The 19,244-nt window shown below is 36.6% G+C and overlaps 1 protein-coding gene across 2 annotated transcripts in view; it reads left to right on the top strand.

Annotated features, from left to right (window-relative positions):
• The window catches only part of arid1ab (AT-rich interactive domain 1Ab), a 67,675-nt gene that overhangs the window by 8,154 nt on the left and 40,277 nt on the right, over window positions 1–19,244 (top strand). For both annotated transcript variants that reach the window (XM_065290825.2, XM_065290824.2), the window contains exon 2: window positions 14,995–15,207. In XM_065290825.2, the coding sequence (XP_065146897.1) occupies window positions 14,995–15,207 (213 nt within the window). The remainder of the gene's footprint in view (window positions 1–14,994; window positions 15,208–19,244) is intronic.

The following is a 19,244-nucleotide window of genomic DNA, read 5'->3' as shown; positions in this document are numbered from 1 at the left end:
GCACTGAAGCTTTTTATATTTCTTTTTTTTTTTTAAGTATAAATATTTCCATGTCAAAGAACCCAACCAAATTGCGGTAATGAAAAATTTCCCCTTAAATGTGGAAAAAACAACAAAATTGGTTTGTATGATGTCATTTGAAATCATGTGCAAAATAGTACATGAAGAGATGTTTGTACCTTAATGCTTCTTATTTTGATACTCTTACTTTGCATTTACTTTATCAAAATGTTTCATGACACCTCATCAGTCTAATTTCACGAGAATCACCCATATACATTTCTAGGAGTTTCCCTTTTTAGATGCAAAATTTATGGGAGGAGAGCATTTGAGGAGAGCCGACAGACATTTCGCCACTTTTCTATCTTTAATTTGTGAATGTCCTGTAATTGACACAAATTATTGCTGCCCTGACGGTCTGCTAAAGTAATCATTTGTATGAGAAATCATTTGTGTGCGTGTTTGGAAGCTGAAGGGAGACACGCGTGTCCGCGCAAGATGATGCGGTCCGTCTCCGTCTCGCGCACATCCGGACAGACCTTCGCTGATGGCCCCTGACCATAAACATCTCTCTGTTTGCACAAACGGAGAAAGACGAGGTAAAAGCTAAACTTTTTGAAAAGCGTCCTGCTTTAGTAATGACCAATGTGGTAGATGAAAAACGGACAATCTGCCGTCTTTGGATATTAATCCTCTGGACTGATCGCGTGCTTTTTTGATAAGGTAATGTTGCGTGAATATCTGATAATGTATGAATCCTGGTTCTGTTGTTGATCTGTCGCTTCTGTTTGCACGTTCAAATTAAATGTTTTGTTTTTAATAGTTCACAGACAACCTTCAACTGTATTTTTACTCAATGACAACTTAATATTAAAATCTTATAAGTTAACGGTTAATGTTCGGTTCATAAGCTGCGGTTGTCGGTCAGGAAAATTAACTGATATGAACATCCCTATTTACTAATATTACTGTTTTTGCGCCATTATTTAACGCAATAATGGCTTGGCAGAGATCGGAAAGCGCATGGTACAAGGCAGAGGATTGTAACAGTTTATTTGAAATGGCAGAAAACATATTCAAAAATATTGTTTTTCAGGCAATGTTATTTTTATTTGTTGGGGGAAATAAAACAGGAGTCACTAGAAGTAGTCACACAATAGTAGGTGTTTCTAAACTTTTTGTACATCTTAATTTTCTGTCCTTCAGTTCTTTTCAATGTCTTATGGCTTCATTAGCTGTGATGTCAGTGGTGCTGAACTCAAGCACATCAGGTGTTAGTAGATCACCCGCACCTCATCGGCTCTGCTTATTTGTGACCCTGAACTAATTTGCGCTGCTTTTAGTAGATTGCGTTGGCCATTATGGAAATCAGCTGTTGTGCTTACGTTACTTTTTTGTTGCCTTTTTAGTAAATAACCCACAGATATTACCACTCCCATCTGCACTTTTTTTTGGAATTGCGCACTCATGCTAATTTCCCCCGTTCAGTAAATCTGTCCCTTAGTCTTGACCCAGACATTGTCATTGTGAGAAATCACAGCTGTGATCAATGTGCATGTGTTGGTCTGGGTATATCCTGTCTGAGAGTCTTAAGAGCGAAGGGCACTGAGTCAGTAGCCTGTGAGGTAATGAGTGAACTGTTGCTGCCAAAGCACACACTCTGCATTGCTGAGTAATGAATCCTCACACTCTGTGTGTATGTGCGTGTCACAGATACTTAGGGAAACAGAGCTGGGTGGGGGGTGTTTTTGGTTTTTGTGAATGATCCTTTGCTGCCTGCCGGTGACAGCTGTGCGCTTGTGAATGTGAGTGGGTGTGTGACCGTGCACATACTCTGTAGTAGACGCCGGGGGAAACATTCTGGCCTGTGCACTGCTAGTGTCTGTCTGTTTTAGGAGTGAAGCATTTAGTTTGAATTGGGCTGCAATGTAATTTGGCCAATTGCACACCCACTTTACTCAGGCTAAAAATCTTTGGCATGATATCCAGTTCTTATACGTCTCTTTCTCTTTGCACGTTTCAGTGTTTTACATACAAAAGTAGTCGCAGTTGTTGTGAAATAATCAAAGAAAGCTTTCATATTCATATTGATGGTGGTGATGTATCTCTATCGCGTGAAAATGGCTCCGCTATTTATTCACTGATGGGTGATACAGAAAGCATCCAGACAGCAATCTTCCTCAAAATACACATGAAATACTTGTAGGTACATTGATAGTGTTTTGCAAATAGCACATGTGGGTCACTTTGAGTTATGATGGATGCACATTAGGGCTGTCACTTTTTATTCGATATTCGAATATGCATTCGAACATGACGTGAAATATCCGTATTCGAACTTTAAATAAACCATCCGGTTTTTTAAATGCCATATGTAACGCATTTTTTACAGTAACACCTCGTAAGGAAGGAGGCTGAGAGTGAGACCGACGAGGGCAACTGTGCGCACGAGAGGGAATCAAATGGGACCAACATGAACCTATTGTGCATGTCAAGATAGAATTATAGTTCGTATATAAAATGACATATTAATTTTTATAGTGTTAAATATTATAGCAGAATAAAAGCTTGTGTTAATACGTTCGCATTATGAAATTAGCATGAATGAAGATAATTTTATTATTTTTACAACGCAATGTAAACTTTATATTAAACAACAACAGCATTTGTCTTGTAAACGGATTTGAAATGATCATGTGCTGACTGTCATGCGTAACATAGGCGACAGAGTCAAGTGAGATCTGCTTAACTCAGTGGTAAGTTTTATTTCATCTCAAGTATCAAAGGGTTTGTGCTCTCTATCATTGAAAACGGGCGAGCAAACAGCACGCGCAGGGTTAATGTACTCTCACAAACGCGCGGGATAGGCTTTGTATGTGTCCTTGTTGTCAATGAGATTACTTCTCACAAACACGCTCAAGCGCGGGATATGTGTGCTTATCAATGACGGGCATTAAATCCGCAGAATTCCGCCCAGATATTCGAATATATTCGGATACATTGCATGATATTCGAAATCCGTTCGAATTTGATTTTTCTCAAGAGTGACAGCCCTAATGCACATTTCATAATAAAAGTATACAGCGCTTTTATGAACACACAAGTTAATATGTGCAGTCATCCAACAAAATATAGTATTAATGTTCCTAGAGCATTTATTTAATGAAACGGCACTCTGATATGAAATCTAAACCATTTGACCTTTGCAATGTGATTTAGTATGGCGAGTTTAATACCGTTCTTGATCAATATAATACATGGTAAACTAAACCTAACAGTTTGTAAACAAAAACGTGTCAGGCCCACCCACGTGGATCAATCTGTTTAAGCTCCTCCCTCACTCTATTTATTTATTTATTTATTTATGATGGATGTAGGGGATTCTTTATTTTGTGCAGAGATAAGCATCTCAGCAACCTGCATCAACACAGATGCAATCAATTGTTTAAAAGTACCCAATAATAATTTGCCATTGATGCCATTAATGATAGCTTATTCGATAGAAAAACGTCACATTTAATCTATCAGCATAGCTGTTTGGAAGTGTGAGGGTAATGTATTTTTATTTGACATTTACTTTTTAAAACGTAGCACATTAGCATAGTAATTTCCTTCTTCAAACTTGTGGGCTAGGAGTCTTTAGCGTGACACGCGTGTGTGAAAACACTATTAACCTTTCACTAGATTCTGTGAAATAAATCATGTATGTTTAGAGAAGTGACGTAAACCCTGCTGATAACTTTAGAATCTGTAAGAAATGCAGTTTTAATACTTCGATCTGCATGCGTTTTAGTGGACACTTGTATTGTAAACTGCATTCAGAGAAGTTTGTAAGCAAGAGTTGCTTTATGCTATTAAATCTTTGAATTTGTTGTTTGTCTGTGTTTATTATCATTGGCTCTGAGACGGTACGAATTCATTTTAGTTAATAACATGCTGGACTTTGGAGGCATAAATGTTATAATGCACATAAAGGACCCGCTACTTGTGTTGATTAGGGCCCTATGGAATCAGTTTAATTTTTCCCCAAATCCTGTTTATTTATTTTTCAGGATTTTGGTTTTAATGGTTAAATTGAATTTCAGTAATCAAAAAGCACATCTTATCAACTGAAAACATTAAACAAGTACAATTTACTAACAATTTATTTAGGGCTGGGCAAAAAAATAGATTTTTCGATTAATCGTTTTTTAAAACCTGGTCGATTCAGAATCGATTCTCAAAGAGCAGAATCGATTTTTTTTTTCTTTCATATTTATTTCTGCAAACATTGAACGGAAGATTAACGTTAATCATATTACTAGTCTTCTTCACTAAATGTCACCCTCTTTTGTGCCTTGAGCGATGTGATCTAAGAGAGTTGTTCACTGTTTTTTTATTAATATAGTATTTGTAATAAATCTATATTCATCGGGTTGAATCGAGAATCGAGTATAAAAACCAGCCCAAGAACCTGAATCGAAAATTGTATTTGAGAATCGAAATCGAATCGATTTGATAGCTTGCGAATCGAAATCGAATCGATCTGGAAAATCTGAATCGATAACCAGCCCTAAATTTATTATAAGTTTGTATTAAAATTACACACAGGCTGATGTATTTTGGCTGTCACAGTAACCGCAATGTACTACAACCATGCTATTGACAGGCAACCAAATGTTTGTTTAGGGCTAAACGATAAATTGTAAGCATTTGAAAAATGGGTAACAAGTGTTTTAAAAATGACTTTGACTTTTATGCTTTGATTCTGTCCGCGTTATCTGCATCATGGAAATCCTAGTTGATTAGGTATGTAAAAAAGGGGTTTGGTTTGGGCATGTTCAAAAATAATTATTTCTGGGGTTGGTAATAGCTGAATAATCTGCCAGTCATAATAAAGGTAGCACATTTTTGTTTTAACATTAAATCAGATTTATTTATTTAGCACTTTTGTAACGGGTGTAATGGTTCTCAGTGAAAATCTAAACCGTGCCGTTTTCCTCCCTCGGGAGGGTATTTAAGTCAGGCATGTGTTTAAACCGCGGTTCATCAACCCATTTATAATTAATGTTTTGGTGAAGTAACAAAAACTGTACTGTAGAAACAAATCACATGCGTGTCTCACGTCCTTTACAGTAGTAGAGCTGTCCAGTCAACTGTGCTATATGTCAATCACTTGATGAACATGCACGTGACAACTCGATTACATCATAAATTCAATATTCAAAACAAGACTTCGCACATTGTTTGGTGCCACATGCATCTGTTTGACATTGGGCGTAATTTAAGAGTCTGGCCGCGAGGTTACGCATGAGCTCAGGTAACACCAATACAATTTAAACTCACTACTATACCCAGTGCTTTAGACAGGCGCGAATACTGTAACAATACTAGCAGAAGCGCTAAATGTTTTTATTGGCATTTGTCAAAAAAGTGAAGCCCTGAAGTGAAGCTGTAGAGGATGTGGTTTAAAATTCTTGAAACGCTGGACAGCACCCCTTCGCCTGAAAGTTACTTAAGGTGACAGCAGATTACATTTAGGATTATAAAATGGTAAACTCTGTGTTAAGGGCTCGTTATAGTTGTGTGTAGGTCCTACGGTATAGGTTCTGCGTTGGTTTTCATTTTATGCTTTTGCGTTGTCGTCCGCCTCGATGTGTAAACGCGCGCAGACCGCTGGTAGGCAGTATCCACGCGTGTAACCACAGTAGCAGCGCGACCGTCAAAGAAGAAGAAACAGCAACTTGTTGTGTATGATTTGAGAAGATCAGCAATGATAGAAGTAAATAAACAACGACTTTTGTTGCAGTTTGAGTAAAATCACTCCTTAACTTGACCATTCTTTGTTTTCACCGTCACAAACGGAAATACCTATGACGCAGTTTTTTTTACCTGATGGTAGGGGTTCTGGTGGACCAATCACAGCACTTGCGGTACGCATAGGACTGACGTGCTGTTAAAAATTTTGCGAGGTGCACGTCAGGCTACACACAGGCTACACACAACTCTAAATCAGGCTTTACAAAGATGCCTAACAAAAAGCAGCTCATATGGTGAAAAAAGAGTTTGAAATGCACTTTGTTTATGAGAAAGTAGTTTTTTTAAAGTGACAAAACTAAGTTTGTTACTAACTACAAGCGGGTGTTCTGTTGATTTGGCAGTAGAAAGTTTTTCTGAACATTGCCAATGCCGAACCAAATCAAAACCGTTACTGTAAAACCATTATACCAGCCGAACTGTGAGCAGTGTGAACCGTTACACCCCTATTTTTTTACAATGTTGCATTGTTTTAAAGCAGCTTTATAAGAAAGACCAAGAAAAGAAGGAAAGAAACAAACAAAATGATTAAATATAGTGTATAGAATAATATAATTGCAAATTCTATTGTCCTCATAAGTAGAGCACAATCTAGTAAAATGGTATATGCTTTTTCTTTGACTATTGGACATTGTCAATTAATATAAAAAAAAACAGATGTTATATAAACTAGACATGCCATCTTACATGGAGATGGCCCTTAGGAAGGAAGAAAAAAGCTAGCAGGAGGAATCAAAAACTGCTTGAAAGAACGCAGCAGCGAGTCACAACTACCTCTTTTCCACCAGAGCTGACTTTGTCTAGCTTAACTACAACAGTAAAAATTTACCATTGCAGAGTAATATTAGCATATCAATGAAAAACACCCATCTAATGATGTTTTACCTTGGTGAAAACATGGTAAAATGAATAAAGTTAACTGCAAGTAAACATGAAAGAAAATGTTCAATTACATCTAGCTTGAACTTTTTAAAATTATAAATGATTAAAAAACAAACTTCCATGATTGATTGGTTTATTTGTATGCACGTGTATACACTAGTCACCATTTGAATTGGATCAAAAACAGTTCACATGAACAACATGACATGGATCCCATGTCTACAGAAGTTTTCACATACATGTCTATGTAAGATTCATCAAGTAAGTGTGTTGATGTTGCTCTAATATGTTTTCTTTGGAAGTGTTTTTGCACAAATGCAGCCAGTGAAATCAGTGAAATTGTTAGAACATCCTGGTGCAAATTATTCATGAATTTACCTTAAGTGATTTGTGAAGCGATCTACTTATTTCCCATGTCTAAAAACGTTCAAAGCAAAAAAGTTGAAAACTGCAGAAGCGAACAAACCTACACAAAGTGACGTGTCTGTATTATTGTGTGTTGGTGTTTTGGCAGAAAAATATTTCTGTGCCGTAAACCTGGGCTATGTGTCCATGTGGAGGATTAAATTAGCAGCAGTTGTTTATCGTCCATACCCAATCCATCTGTCTGACTCAGAGCCGGCACTATCTGTGTTATCATACTTCAATGTCCCAGTCTCTTTAACACACACACACAGTAGCGGTCCACACCCCTTCCTTTTTCCCCAGCAGACATGGAGACATTCGGCCTGGTGTAACCTCTTCTGCCAAGAGCGTTTGGCTTTCCTCTATGCAGATTAGCCATGTGCTAATAACAGTTATTTGTTTTCCATTTTTGGAGAGAGCGTGAGAGAGGGAAAAATGAACTAGTTTCCTTTAGCAAATTATTGGTGGATGGGGAATGGGAGGGGTTGTGTTTAATCTTTTCAGAGACTTGCACAGCTTTAGGAAATTGAAAGGGATCATATGACAACGCAAGAGCTGTGAAGGTGGTAGTATTTTACCACCGCGATGGTAATGCACCAATTCACATGACTTTTTAACCTTAAAAAATGTGTTTTTCAGAAGTCTCTTCTTTCCCAATCTATTGCTTTATACGCTCACCCTCCAGTCCAGACATACTTACTTTTCACAATCCAGTCAGATCTAGAAAAGATCTAGGAAAGATCATGTCCCGCCCTGCGTTTATTTCATGTAAAAAAAATTGTCCTCATTCTGAAAAATGTTACATTTAAATAAAAAGTGAGTTGCGATTGTGAATGCTATTTTATTACAGGGACATGTAGGTGATAACCAGAGAAAATCCCATGGCTGCCAGGGTCATTGTTATTGTTGCCATTTAACTAGCTTCATTCATTAAAAACAGCAAAAGGAAACACTTGCCGTCAGCAAATTATCCTACAGCGGGAAATCCTTGAATTCCCCTCCGGGATCAATAAAATATGTCTATCTGTGTAAAAGTGAGACAACTAGGTATGGCTGCTTATCTTTGACCTTGCTTGAAGATAAATTAAAAGCGGCTCTTTTCAGAACAAATGGCTTTTCGTCTCGCTGTTACTACTCAACCTCTCTCACACTTAAGAGATGCCTTGGGTAATTTATGTACATAATAGGATTGCAAGACACCTTAGCATTTAAAACTGAATGCAGGAACATGTGTATTGAATGTTTACCGCTGTCAGGTAGAATTAGCTGTATATTGACCTGCTGTCTGTATCTGTGGACCAATCCCTCAAGACACAATACAAATATACATTTATTGTTGAATCTTAAATGAAAGTATGCTTTATTCAGGTGTGTTAAAGGGTTCGTTCATGCTAAAATAATAATTCAACCTTCATTTTATAAAAAGACAAAGATAGTTTTTGTTCGCAAAAAAATAAAGTGTTTATGCGAATTCACCAGAGCACCACGATGCATGCACAGAACGTTGGCGTTCACAACGACATTTGAGTAAGTAATTAATGACATAATTTTCATTTTGGCAGAAATAACACTTCAAAGTGGTTTATTATGCTTTTCAACTTTAGTGTTCAATATTGCCGATCGAGAATTGCAAAGCTCAAAGTCAACTTGAAAGGGAGACAAACTAGGGATGTGCATTTATGTCATTTTTTTCATTTTTTGATTAATCCATAGGTCTGAAGAACGAGTACTCGATTAACTGGGGGTGGGGCAATCAAAGTGGCAATGGAGACAATGAAAATATTTTTATTAAAAACACTCAAATAAAACTTAATTTTGAAGAAACTATGACAGAACAATGAACACATACTAGATTATTAATGAATTAAATGTTTTTAACAGAAACCTCTTAACAGAAAAAGCTGCGTGATGAAGTGAAACTTAAGGGTTAATAAACACAAATCGAACCCCTGTTCTGTATCATGCACTCTGCATAATATTAAGCCTTTATACAACATAAATTTACAATGTGCATATATCTGCATAAAATGCAAGACTTCAACAAAATTATCAACTACACTCAAAAAAAATTTAGGCCTAATTCATAAGATTTATGTATTTTGATTACATGTAACATTTCCATCCATTTGGATTACATACTTCTAATCTAAAAAAAACAAATAAACTTTATATGATAGATATTTTTTAGATATATGTAAATGAAACCAGTAAAATTTATGTAATAGTTTTACTTAATCCAATGTGTTTTAAATGCATTAAAAAATGGATTATGTATTCTTTATTAATAAACCCAATTCACTTAAAATGCATTACATTTAAGTATCTTACTAATAAACCATTTATACATTTATATATTCCTCCTCCATTTACCCTAAATCACAATATGCTATAACAAAAAAACACAAAAAAGAAGAATAGACAGACCACTTGGTTTTGCATTCAATCAATTTATTTAATACTTCAAGGCATTACTCATAATGCAGCAAAAAAGAGCAGCTAACAACTAGCATGACAGCCATGGCTTATACACCTCGTATTGTGTGCAAAAATAAATAAATAAGTGTGTTTCAGACATTTCAGCCACAATCAACCTCATTCCACAAATAAGTGCAAACATTTTGAGCAAACAGGCTGTAGAAATACAAAAAACCCTGTAAAACTCAAGGTAGACATAAATCAGTGACAACAACATTACTTTAACATTTTCAGAAATCTGTGACATGATGTAATAATAATAATTTAGAATGATTAGGTGGTAAGAAAAAAAAAAAATGGCACATGGCTTAGTGTTTTGAGTGGCTGTGTGCCATTAACAATTTTCATGCTTCTCTAATTACATGTTAGATATACATCAATTACATTTTTCAAAAACTTTTCAACTTTTAAAATTGTTAAAGCAATATTCCAATTTAATAAAACAAAAATCCCAATAATTTTCTAACCCCATATGTTTATGTTTTTCTTTGTTCAGTCAAGAAGAAATAAAGTTTGAGTTAAAGATTCCAGGATTTTTCTCAATTTAAGACTTTATTCAACCTCAAGTTTACGGTTTCAATGCAGATTTAAAAGGGCTCTAAATTATCCCAAATAAGGCATAAGGGTCTTATCTATCTAAACGATTGTCAGTTTCAAAAATAAAAATAAAAGAGGACTTTTAAATCACAACGTTTTGCACTAGCTGTGTGACACACTAGCATGACATACCGTTCCAGTGTTTACAAGCGAGGAGAAAGAGGAGCGTTCAGATGTTGTTGTTGTATGTGATACTAATTAATGTCTTTGGGTCCGTTTATTATTTAAAATGGTCATTTGTGATGTGTAAACATTTATTACGTAGTACACAATGTCGCACTGTGTGTCACATGGATAATGCAAGACAAGTTGCTGTGTTTTAAAAGTTTTCTTGCCAAAAATGATAATCTTTTGGATAGATTAAACCCTTATGCCTCGGTTGGGATTGTTTAGAGCCCTTTAAAGCTGTTTTGAAACTTAACTGTTGAGGTCCAATAAGGTCTATTAAATTAAGAAAAATCCTGGAATGTTTTTCTCAAAAAACATAATTTCTTCCCGACTGAACAAAAAAGACAAGCATCTTGGATGACAGACAGTTAATTAGCAGTATTTTTGTTTAATGAAAGTGCAATATTCCTTTAATGTTAAAAAGTTCACTTGTAAATGTACAAAAATGTACCCACTTTGAGGGGGATGCATCAGCGTGTCTGTCAGGTATTCACTGAAGCATCTTTCAGTGATTGCTTGGTTGTATCAAGTCCAGTTCCATTAGGATTTTTTGAAAGGTCAAAGGTGCACCTGAGGTTCTTCTGGTAGTTCAGTTTAAGTGCATAAATAAGTCCAAAAAGTAATTTCACACCCATGTGTGACACCAAGTAGGTTTTGCAAAACTTCCACTGTCTGTACAATCCCCAACTCACCAATTTCACAATTCTGGAGAAGAACAACAAAAAATCAGTCCCAAATTTTCAAAAATGTGCAGGCAAATTGTTTTACAAACTCTGATATTTAAAATATGTAGACTGATTCAAACGTGTAAAATAATAGAACATTAGTCACAAAACCATCAAAAGACCTGAAAACAGATAATCACCTTGTTTAAACATCTAGTTATCCATAAGATATTTATACACACACATACCCATACCCATACATATAAATAGATAGATATAAAAATAGAGTAGGTTGACATACACTTACCACATATTCTTTAATGTGTCTCTCCACGCCTTCTTTGAGGTAGATACAGATGTCTTCAACTAGAACAAGACAAAAAAACACAATATTTAATGATTTTCTTTAACAATGTTTTATGTAGATAATAGTTTATAGAGACAGATGAAGATTTTGTGAGACGAAGAGTATGTATTTTTCTGTTTCAGAAATATTGTGTCCCAGCATGTGTGTACACTACCGGTGAAATGTTTGGAATGAAGTCTCTTATGTTTATCATGACTGCATTTATTGGAAAATAAACCACCTGTTTCCAATATTGACAATAAATCATCATATTAAAATGATTTCTAAATGATCATGTGACACTGCAATGATGAAAATCCAGCTTTGCATCAGAAATCAATATCTTTGTAGCATAACTTACATACCCTGTCTAGCAGGTTGTCCCACCATATAGACGATGAAATGATGCTGTATCTGTAAAATAAAAGTTTTAGTTAGACACACACAATGCACTCAACAACATAGTATAATTGTAACATTCTTTTGTTAATAAAGTCACAGAGATTATATTATTATTTTATTCTGATAAGTCTCCAGTAGCCTATGACTTTATTTATTTCTTAGGTTTCAAACATTAAACCACAAAAAAATAACCAATAAAAGCAACAGTCACTGACAGGGTAACTTACATTCCAACAGACCATCTGTGTAGTGAGGTGTATTTTACTCTGAAACATGCAACGCGTCACACATGTAATTAAACAACAGGCAATTATATTTTAGATAATCACATCAAACTTGTTAACTTTACTCACCTACAATTTGGCGATTGTAAACTAGTGAGATGACGATCCAGTCCAATGCAAAATGGCGAAGTCCATGTGCTGTAGCGTCTGTTTTTGATTTTGGCGCCACCTCCTGACTGGAGTGTGAATAGACGTCATTTCCGCTTCTGCTAAAGTCAGTTTCCTGACACTTGTATGTAAATCAAACTCATAGAATTTATCCGGTTTGTTTCACGGCTAGATTTATTTAATTCATATTCATACATTTTAACTGATTAAATCTAATAGTTTTTAAATTGAACAGATTTATATATATTCTAATAAATCGGATTACATATATTTTAAAAAACTAGTATTTAAATAAAATCTAAATGATCCAAATACTTAAAAGTAAATATTGCCAGGAATCGTTTTTTTGAGTGTAGGTTATCTAAAAAAAGACAGCAGCTTTTTAAGTCTTTTGCCATCATTTTAGTGATTAGCTGTGTCGTGTCGTCCTCTTACCTCAGTCAAGATGTAATGTTAATGCTCGTATGGCGCTCTGGTATCTCTTGACATTTGATGTTTAAATATGAAATGATATCCCATTGATCTTTTGATGGCGCAAAACTTTTGATTTTGCACCTGACTGACTGTATTTCCGAAAATCTCTGCATCCTTTTAAACCATAGTGCCTCAGTGATGTGAGGTGTGGCCGGCTTCACGGGATCGGCGGGCTGCTGCGCATTGCGCGGATCGGCAGGTTTCTGCGGCGCGGTCGCGCGTAATTATCTGTTTGTTTTTGAATCACGCATGGTAATGTTACTGATGTCATACGCCGGTCTGCATCGCTCGACATGATGTCAAACACGCATCTCCAGAGTCAGACCCAGTCTTTACTACCACATGCGCTAACCAGACATCCAAATGCCGCCATATCCACAATAAATAAATAAATAAACCCACATGATCATCGTTTTCGTGATCGATCATCAATGCCAAGTTCCCATCCCTAAGACGAACACTTTTCCAGAACTACAACAAGTGGAACTACAGAACGCTTCCTCTTTATACCCCGGGTCTGTTTGAATGCTTGATTCTGATTGGCGGAGAAATGTTACATGGGTGTTGATTATTTTTCAATAACCACACACCTAACCCTAAAATGTCTTAAAAATAGGCGCCAATAGTTTTGATAACCGTGGTATAAGTGAAATAATTGACTCTAGTCCTTTGAATTATTAGAAAGTAATGCACACTCTTCAGTTGTGCCGCATTACCACTTTGGGTGTGCATTATTTTCTTATAATTCAACAGCCCTTCATCAGTTATTCCTTTTGTATATTGTGACTTCACAATTTTGCTCATTTAAATATTTCCCTCCCAAGATATGCACCAGATGCCTGGTTCAGAGAAGATGCTAAAGAACTCTTGCTTCTGTAGTGTTTTATCACCACCTTTATTTTTTTTCGATCCATGCTCAAGCACGCTTTCGTTATTCGGGTGGGATTGTTTTGAAGAAAACAGGAAGTTAAGCACTCTCTTAAAACAATGGAGCCCAATGTAATGTTATGTTTGTGGCTTTTTGTTTCGAGTTATTTGGGATGCAGTGACACATATGCCTCTCACAAACCTAACATATTGCTTAGTCCAGTGGTTCTTAAAGTGTGGTACCACTAGTGAATCACTGAATTTAACGTGTTTACCTGCCCATTCAGTATTTATTAAATGGTAAACGAACTTGCTTTGCTGCGCTTGAAAGAAACTTGATCCCAAAGCTCATCTCAAGGCCCAAGTTCAGAACAGATCGGTGAAGGAGGAAATGATGATGAGGAGGGATGTCAGAAGATTTGTCACTGGGAAAGTGCAAAGACAGAACTGAATGTTAGGCTCCTCCCTATGGCTGTCAGGCTAATGTGTTAACGCAAGAATTCAATTCATTAATCTTTTACGCATAAAAATTGGTTCATCAGACCACTAGAACTGCGCTGAGGCTTGATCCGTGGGCATGAGGTTTGGTTTTAGTGCTGCAAGGCCGTGTAATAAAGTTTCACGAGAGTCTTCTCGCTGAACTTTGTCATCAACAGTATGCCGCTGCGCATGAAGACACACACACACACACACACACACACACACACACACACACACACACACACACACACACACACACACACACACACACACTTGAACTGTGCATAGATGTAGATGAATAGTTAGGCCTTCTACACCTCTGGATTTTAACGTTGGTCCTTTGAGAGTCAAATATTTTCCTAGGTGGTACAGGTACTTGGTAAAAAAGTTTGAGAACCACCGGCTTAGTCAAGAGCAATCACACACATCAGAATCGTATACGATTTAAATTCACATTTGGACGTGACTAAGATGAGATGCAAAAAATCTGATCTTTTGGGCTTACACATGCAGCCGTATCTTTGTCAGCTTTGAGTAAAAATCAGATTTTTTTGCTGCTGTATTTTGCTGCTGGGTCATTTTTTCCATTCTGTAATTTTCTTGTAAAATCCAGTAGACTTGATCGTCAGTGTAGGTATGGATGACATATAGCCGGTGTTCATCTCTCTCTACTGTAAGTGATGTCTGGGCTACACCACATCCATCATATACATTTGTTTCCTCATGTTTGTTTTTAAAGGGAAGTTCACTGGTTCAGAGTCTCCAGCCCCTGGCATTCAAAGGTCTTGCTTTTATTTGTGTCATTCAGCGATGACTTCCTCTCCCTTAACTATGTTTTTCAAATTTTTGGTGATTTTTAGATTTGAGTAGTTTGCACATGCAACAGTGGATACAACTTTATTTTAACCAGAGATGCTTAACTAAATGCTTTGAGTGACTTTTCATGAAGCTGACTGAATGTTATAGGAAACAGATTTCATGTGTGTGTTGAAGAAGCTGTTTTTTAAACTTTGATCCTTAATTTCTTCAATGCTTTGTTTTTCAGCCTCCTGGCCCCATGGATCAGGTGGGAAAGATTCGAGGGCAGCACTATGGCGCAGGAAACCCCTATTCCCAGCAGCAGGGCCCTGCCCCAGGCTCCCAGCAGGGACCTCCCTACCCAGGGCAAGCTTATGGACCTGCAGGGCCCCAAAGATTCCCCATAGGCATGCAGGGACGAACCCCTGGAAGCATGAGCGGAATGCAATACGGACAGCAGGTCAGCTTAAATTTATCATATTTTAGTGATTAGACTGAATTTATTGTTCATTTGTAATTTGCAAAGTTACCCTTCCAACTACATTTGCCAAATGTTAGTCAGCAATTAAATGTTAGTAATGGTACTAGAATGGTACCTGATATGTTAAAAAGATACAGATGCCATGTTCTGATGGTTCACAAAAAATTATATTCACAGCCGTGGAAAAAATTAAGAGACCACAGTTTTGCTTTTAATCATCATTTCTGAGCATTGACATTAAGTCGCCCAACAGCAATGTAAAATACAATTGTGGATACAAAGACACATTAAAGATGTGATTTAAAAATCAGGGTTGTTCCATTAAATGTATATTTCTAAAATTTTGCTAAAATATACTAGTCAACATTTGAGGTGGATAAAAAAAATTAAGAAAGTTGTCCTATGAAAAGAACGGTTATTAGGTGTTGGATTTTAAGACAAGGTTTATGAAAAGTTTTTATCCACTTCAAATCTTTAAATATAAAACATTAACATTTTGTTATTGAGAAATGAATTTGAACTTGTTTTCTCTTCAGTAGAGATGCGACAATAAATGCTGATGTACACTAATAATACATGGTCGATAACCTAAATCGCACAGCCGATAATATTCACAGCCATTTCATATACTACAGCTTTTGATCAGCAAGTCCTTATCGATCTGAAATCACTGAGTTTGGGTCGTTTTTAACATGCATTTGAAAACTCAACACTCCTCAAACATAATCATTATACATATTCTTTATTATCATGGAAATACCTAAAAAGGTTTGAAGAACAGCAATATAAAAATATTTCAAGACTTTTTTAAGATGCAAATAAATCTTTGGTGTTCCCAGAGTACATAGGTGAAGTTCTAGCTAAAAATACCATATAGATAATTTATTATAACATGTTAAAATTGCCATTTTGTAGGTGTGAGATAAAATGCGCTGTTTTGGGTGTGTCTTTTAAATGCAAATGAGTTGATCTCTGCACTAAATGGCAGTGCTGTGGTTGGATAATGCAGATTAAGGGGCTGTATTATCCCCTTCTGACATCACAAAAAGAGCCAAGTTTCAGCTATCAATCTTAGGGCTGGGCGATTCGTCCCCATAAAAAAATCTGAGATTTTTTTATAAAAAACTCGATTTACGATTCGAATCGATTTTTTTCCCCGACCCCATTTAAAACAAAATAATTGCAAACTGTATATATTTTTAAAATATATATTTATTATATTTAATTAAAATGCATCAACAAAAAATTGGGAAGGAATGAAGATTGGCGAATGCAAAATGTATGTCAGTGTTTCCCACAGATCTGAAATTTACTTGTGGTGGTAGCTGGTGAAAAGGGCAATCATTATAATCCACCGACAAAAAATGGTCTACTATACATGTGACACAGAACTAATAATGTGTGACACAACACAATACTTTGAATTATTGAACATTAATATTAATTTCACATTATAGTTCATTAATCTAACCACCCTAAACTTTCTTTGTCAAGAACAAAGCTGACACTGTTTGTCAAAGCACCACGAAAACACTTTATGTTTTTGCACTGGTATATGAAGCAATTTGATGACCCCTTTTATCAAACTCAATATATACAATACTATGTACAGTATATTAAAAGACAGTGCAGGTCTATAGATTATAAATGTGACTGATGTTATAATGGTAATAATTTCTAGAGATAGGCACTTTTACTGCTTCTGCTTTCTATTTCTCTTTTGCCGATTAAAAAAAGCTTAATCCACTAATTATTTCAGATTTAAAAGTTTACTTGCTGTCCTGATGACAGACTTTACATTACAGCTTTGCGTTTTTTTATATCCTGAGTCAGCTTTAGCTTTGCTCGTTCAGTGCAATGGGCTTGACATTAGCACTGCTTTTTGCTACAATCTCTGTGCAAACTTTTTAGATTTTAGAAAAGATATGGTCTATTAATAGTATAGATTAGATTATAAAAAAATGGATTAAAGAAAATGCAGCGCGTGGGCGCAACAAGAGCCAGTTGTCATCACCATAGAAACCGGAGGCACGCTGAAACTTCACTCGAGCTTTAGGTAGCGCTCACGGCAGTTCTCCGGTCGAATCGGGTTTTACACACAATATTAATCATACTTGGGACTCAAAGTAATAAACTAGGACCGACCCGGACCAGACTGACCATTTCTAAAATAAACCCGGAACCGTACGGGTCCTCTCAGGGAAGAAAGACCTCTAATGGTAAAACTCTGCTCAAGTTCAGAAACATAAAGGATACAATGTGACACTGAGCTTGCTTCGCGTCGCACCCAATTCATTGAGAAACGAAGAGCACGTGAACGGACACTCAACGGGAGAGACACAACGTGCTTGCACGCAAAATGAAGCCAACTTGGATGCTATAAACACATATGCACATAAGCATATGCGACCATTTTGGTCGCAGTGTAGTTCCCTGGCTGCTCAGTTACCTCAGTATGTGCTGCAGTTGATCCAGTTTGCCGCGCTGGATGATGAGTTTATGATGCGCTGGATAATGAGTTTATGACGCGTGCATCTTCACGGGCTCTCTCAACAAAACACGGGTCATCCAGTCGAGTTCAGAAAATACGGAAATTCGTAAAGTGATTTTTTTTCCTGGGCGGGTCCATTTTACCTGGGCGGAATGCCCAGTAGAGCCTATGTTTGGGAAACACTGTATGTACTGCTCTATACTGCAGAGGGGGAGAAAAAAAATCTAAAAAAATCGATTTTTTAAAAATATGAATCGATTTGACCTGCCAACTCGATTTTAAAATCAAATCGATTTTTTCCCAGCCCTAATCAATCTATTTTTTTCTACATGCTTGTAGAGAAGTGTTTATCAATACTAAGTTACTGGGTTGATCTTTTTCACATTTTCTTGGTTGATAGAAGCACTTGGGACCCAATTATAGCACTTAAACATGGAAAAGGTTGTATTTTCATGATGTGTCCCCTTTAAGCCATTTCCTGGAGCTTAGTGTGTAATGGTTCTTCTGCGGCGCATATTGAGTTTTTGCATGAGAGCGCCCTTTGGCTTTTGTATGTAGTGGCATTTCATTGTAATTCATTGAGAAGCATAGCAAGCATCATCATTGGTAAGCATGTTTTTGGCTGTTAGCTCATTGCTCTTCATCTCTTCTTTCAAGAGGGTTGTTATACTGTAAGGTGACAGTGAAGCGCAGGTTTGTCAAATGGGGATTTCCGTGCTTGAAATGTGCAAGCGTCTTGCTTTTCTTGATCCTTAAATCGGTTCACTTGTGGAGCGCTCAGTGCCCATTGTGCCTGTGATGAGCAAGCATAGGCGCTTGGTGTGCCATCTATTTGTGTGAGTTGCATAGATAGAACATGCACTTCAGGTGGTTTTTATAAAACCTCAATTGTCAGACGCACTGTTTTGTTTCCTTTTTCCCCGAAAGTGAAAGTTCCCTGCTTGTCACTATTAGGCTTTTTGTGTCACAGTGCTCTCTTAAGCAAGGTCAGTTTTTTCCACGGTGTCAAAGTAATAAAACTCAAGATTATGTCTGAAAGCCCATGTGCTCACTTGATTGTTTGAGTAAGTAATGACTCTGAAGAAAACTTTAACCTCAGCCCAGATGAAACCTAAAGTGACTCTTTTGTACCTTCGTGAGCCTTTTTGAAAGTCTGGAAGTGTAACATAGTCTCTTAGAACTCAACATAAATGCACATTTATATTGATACATTTGACAGATACTTTTATTCAAAACAACTTTACAGTTTATTATAAATATTTATTATAATGCTAACGTAATGCTACCAATGAGCTGTACAGGAGCACATTGTGCGCTCGGGCTACACAATAATTAGGGTTACAATTATGAATGCAAAGATTACAAAGGCTGCGATTGGGGGGCGTGCACACCTAGGCATTTACGCGGGTGGTCTGAGTATGTTTTCAATCATTTCCAATGGAAGTGGCGTGCTTTTCAAAAATGCCAGCACCCGGTGCGTTTAAACGTTTTATGTGGTTTGAAAGCTCTGGAGTAGTGTTTATGC

The sequence above is a fragment of the Paramisgurnus dabryanus genome, chromosome 19, assembly GCF_030506205.2.
Source record: "Paramisgurnus dabryanus chromosome 19, PD_genome_1.1, whole genome shotgun sequence".
In the NCBI taxonomy this organism is placed as follows: Eukaryota; Metazoa; Chordata; class Actinopteri; order Cypriniformes; family Cobitidae; genus Paramisgurnus; species Paramisgurnus dabryanus.
This window is presented reverse-complemented; position numbering and strand designations above follow the sequence as displayed.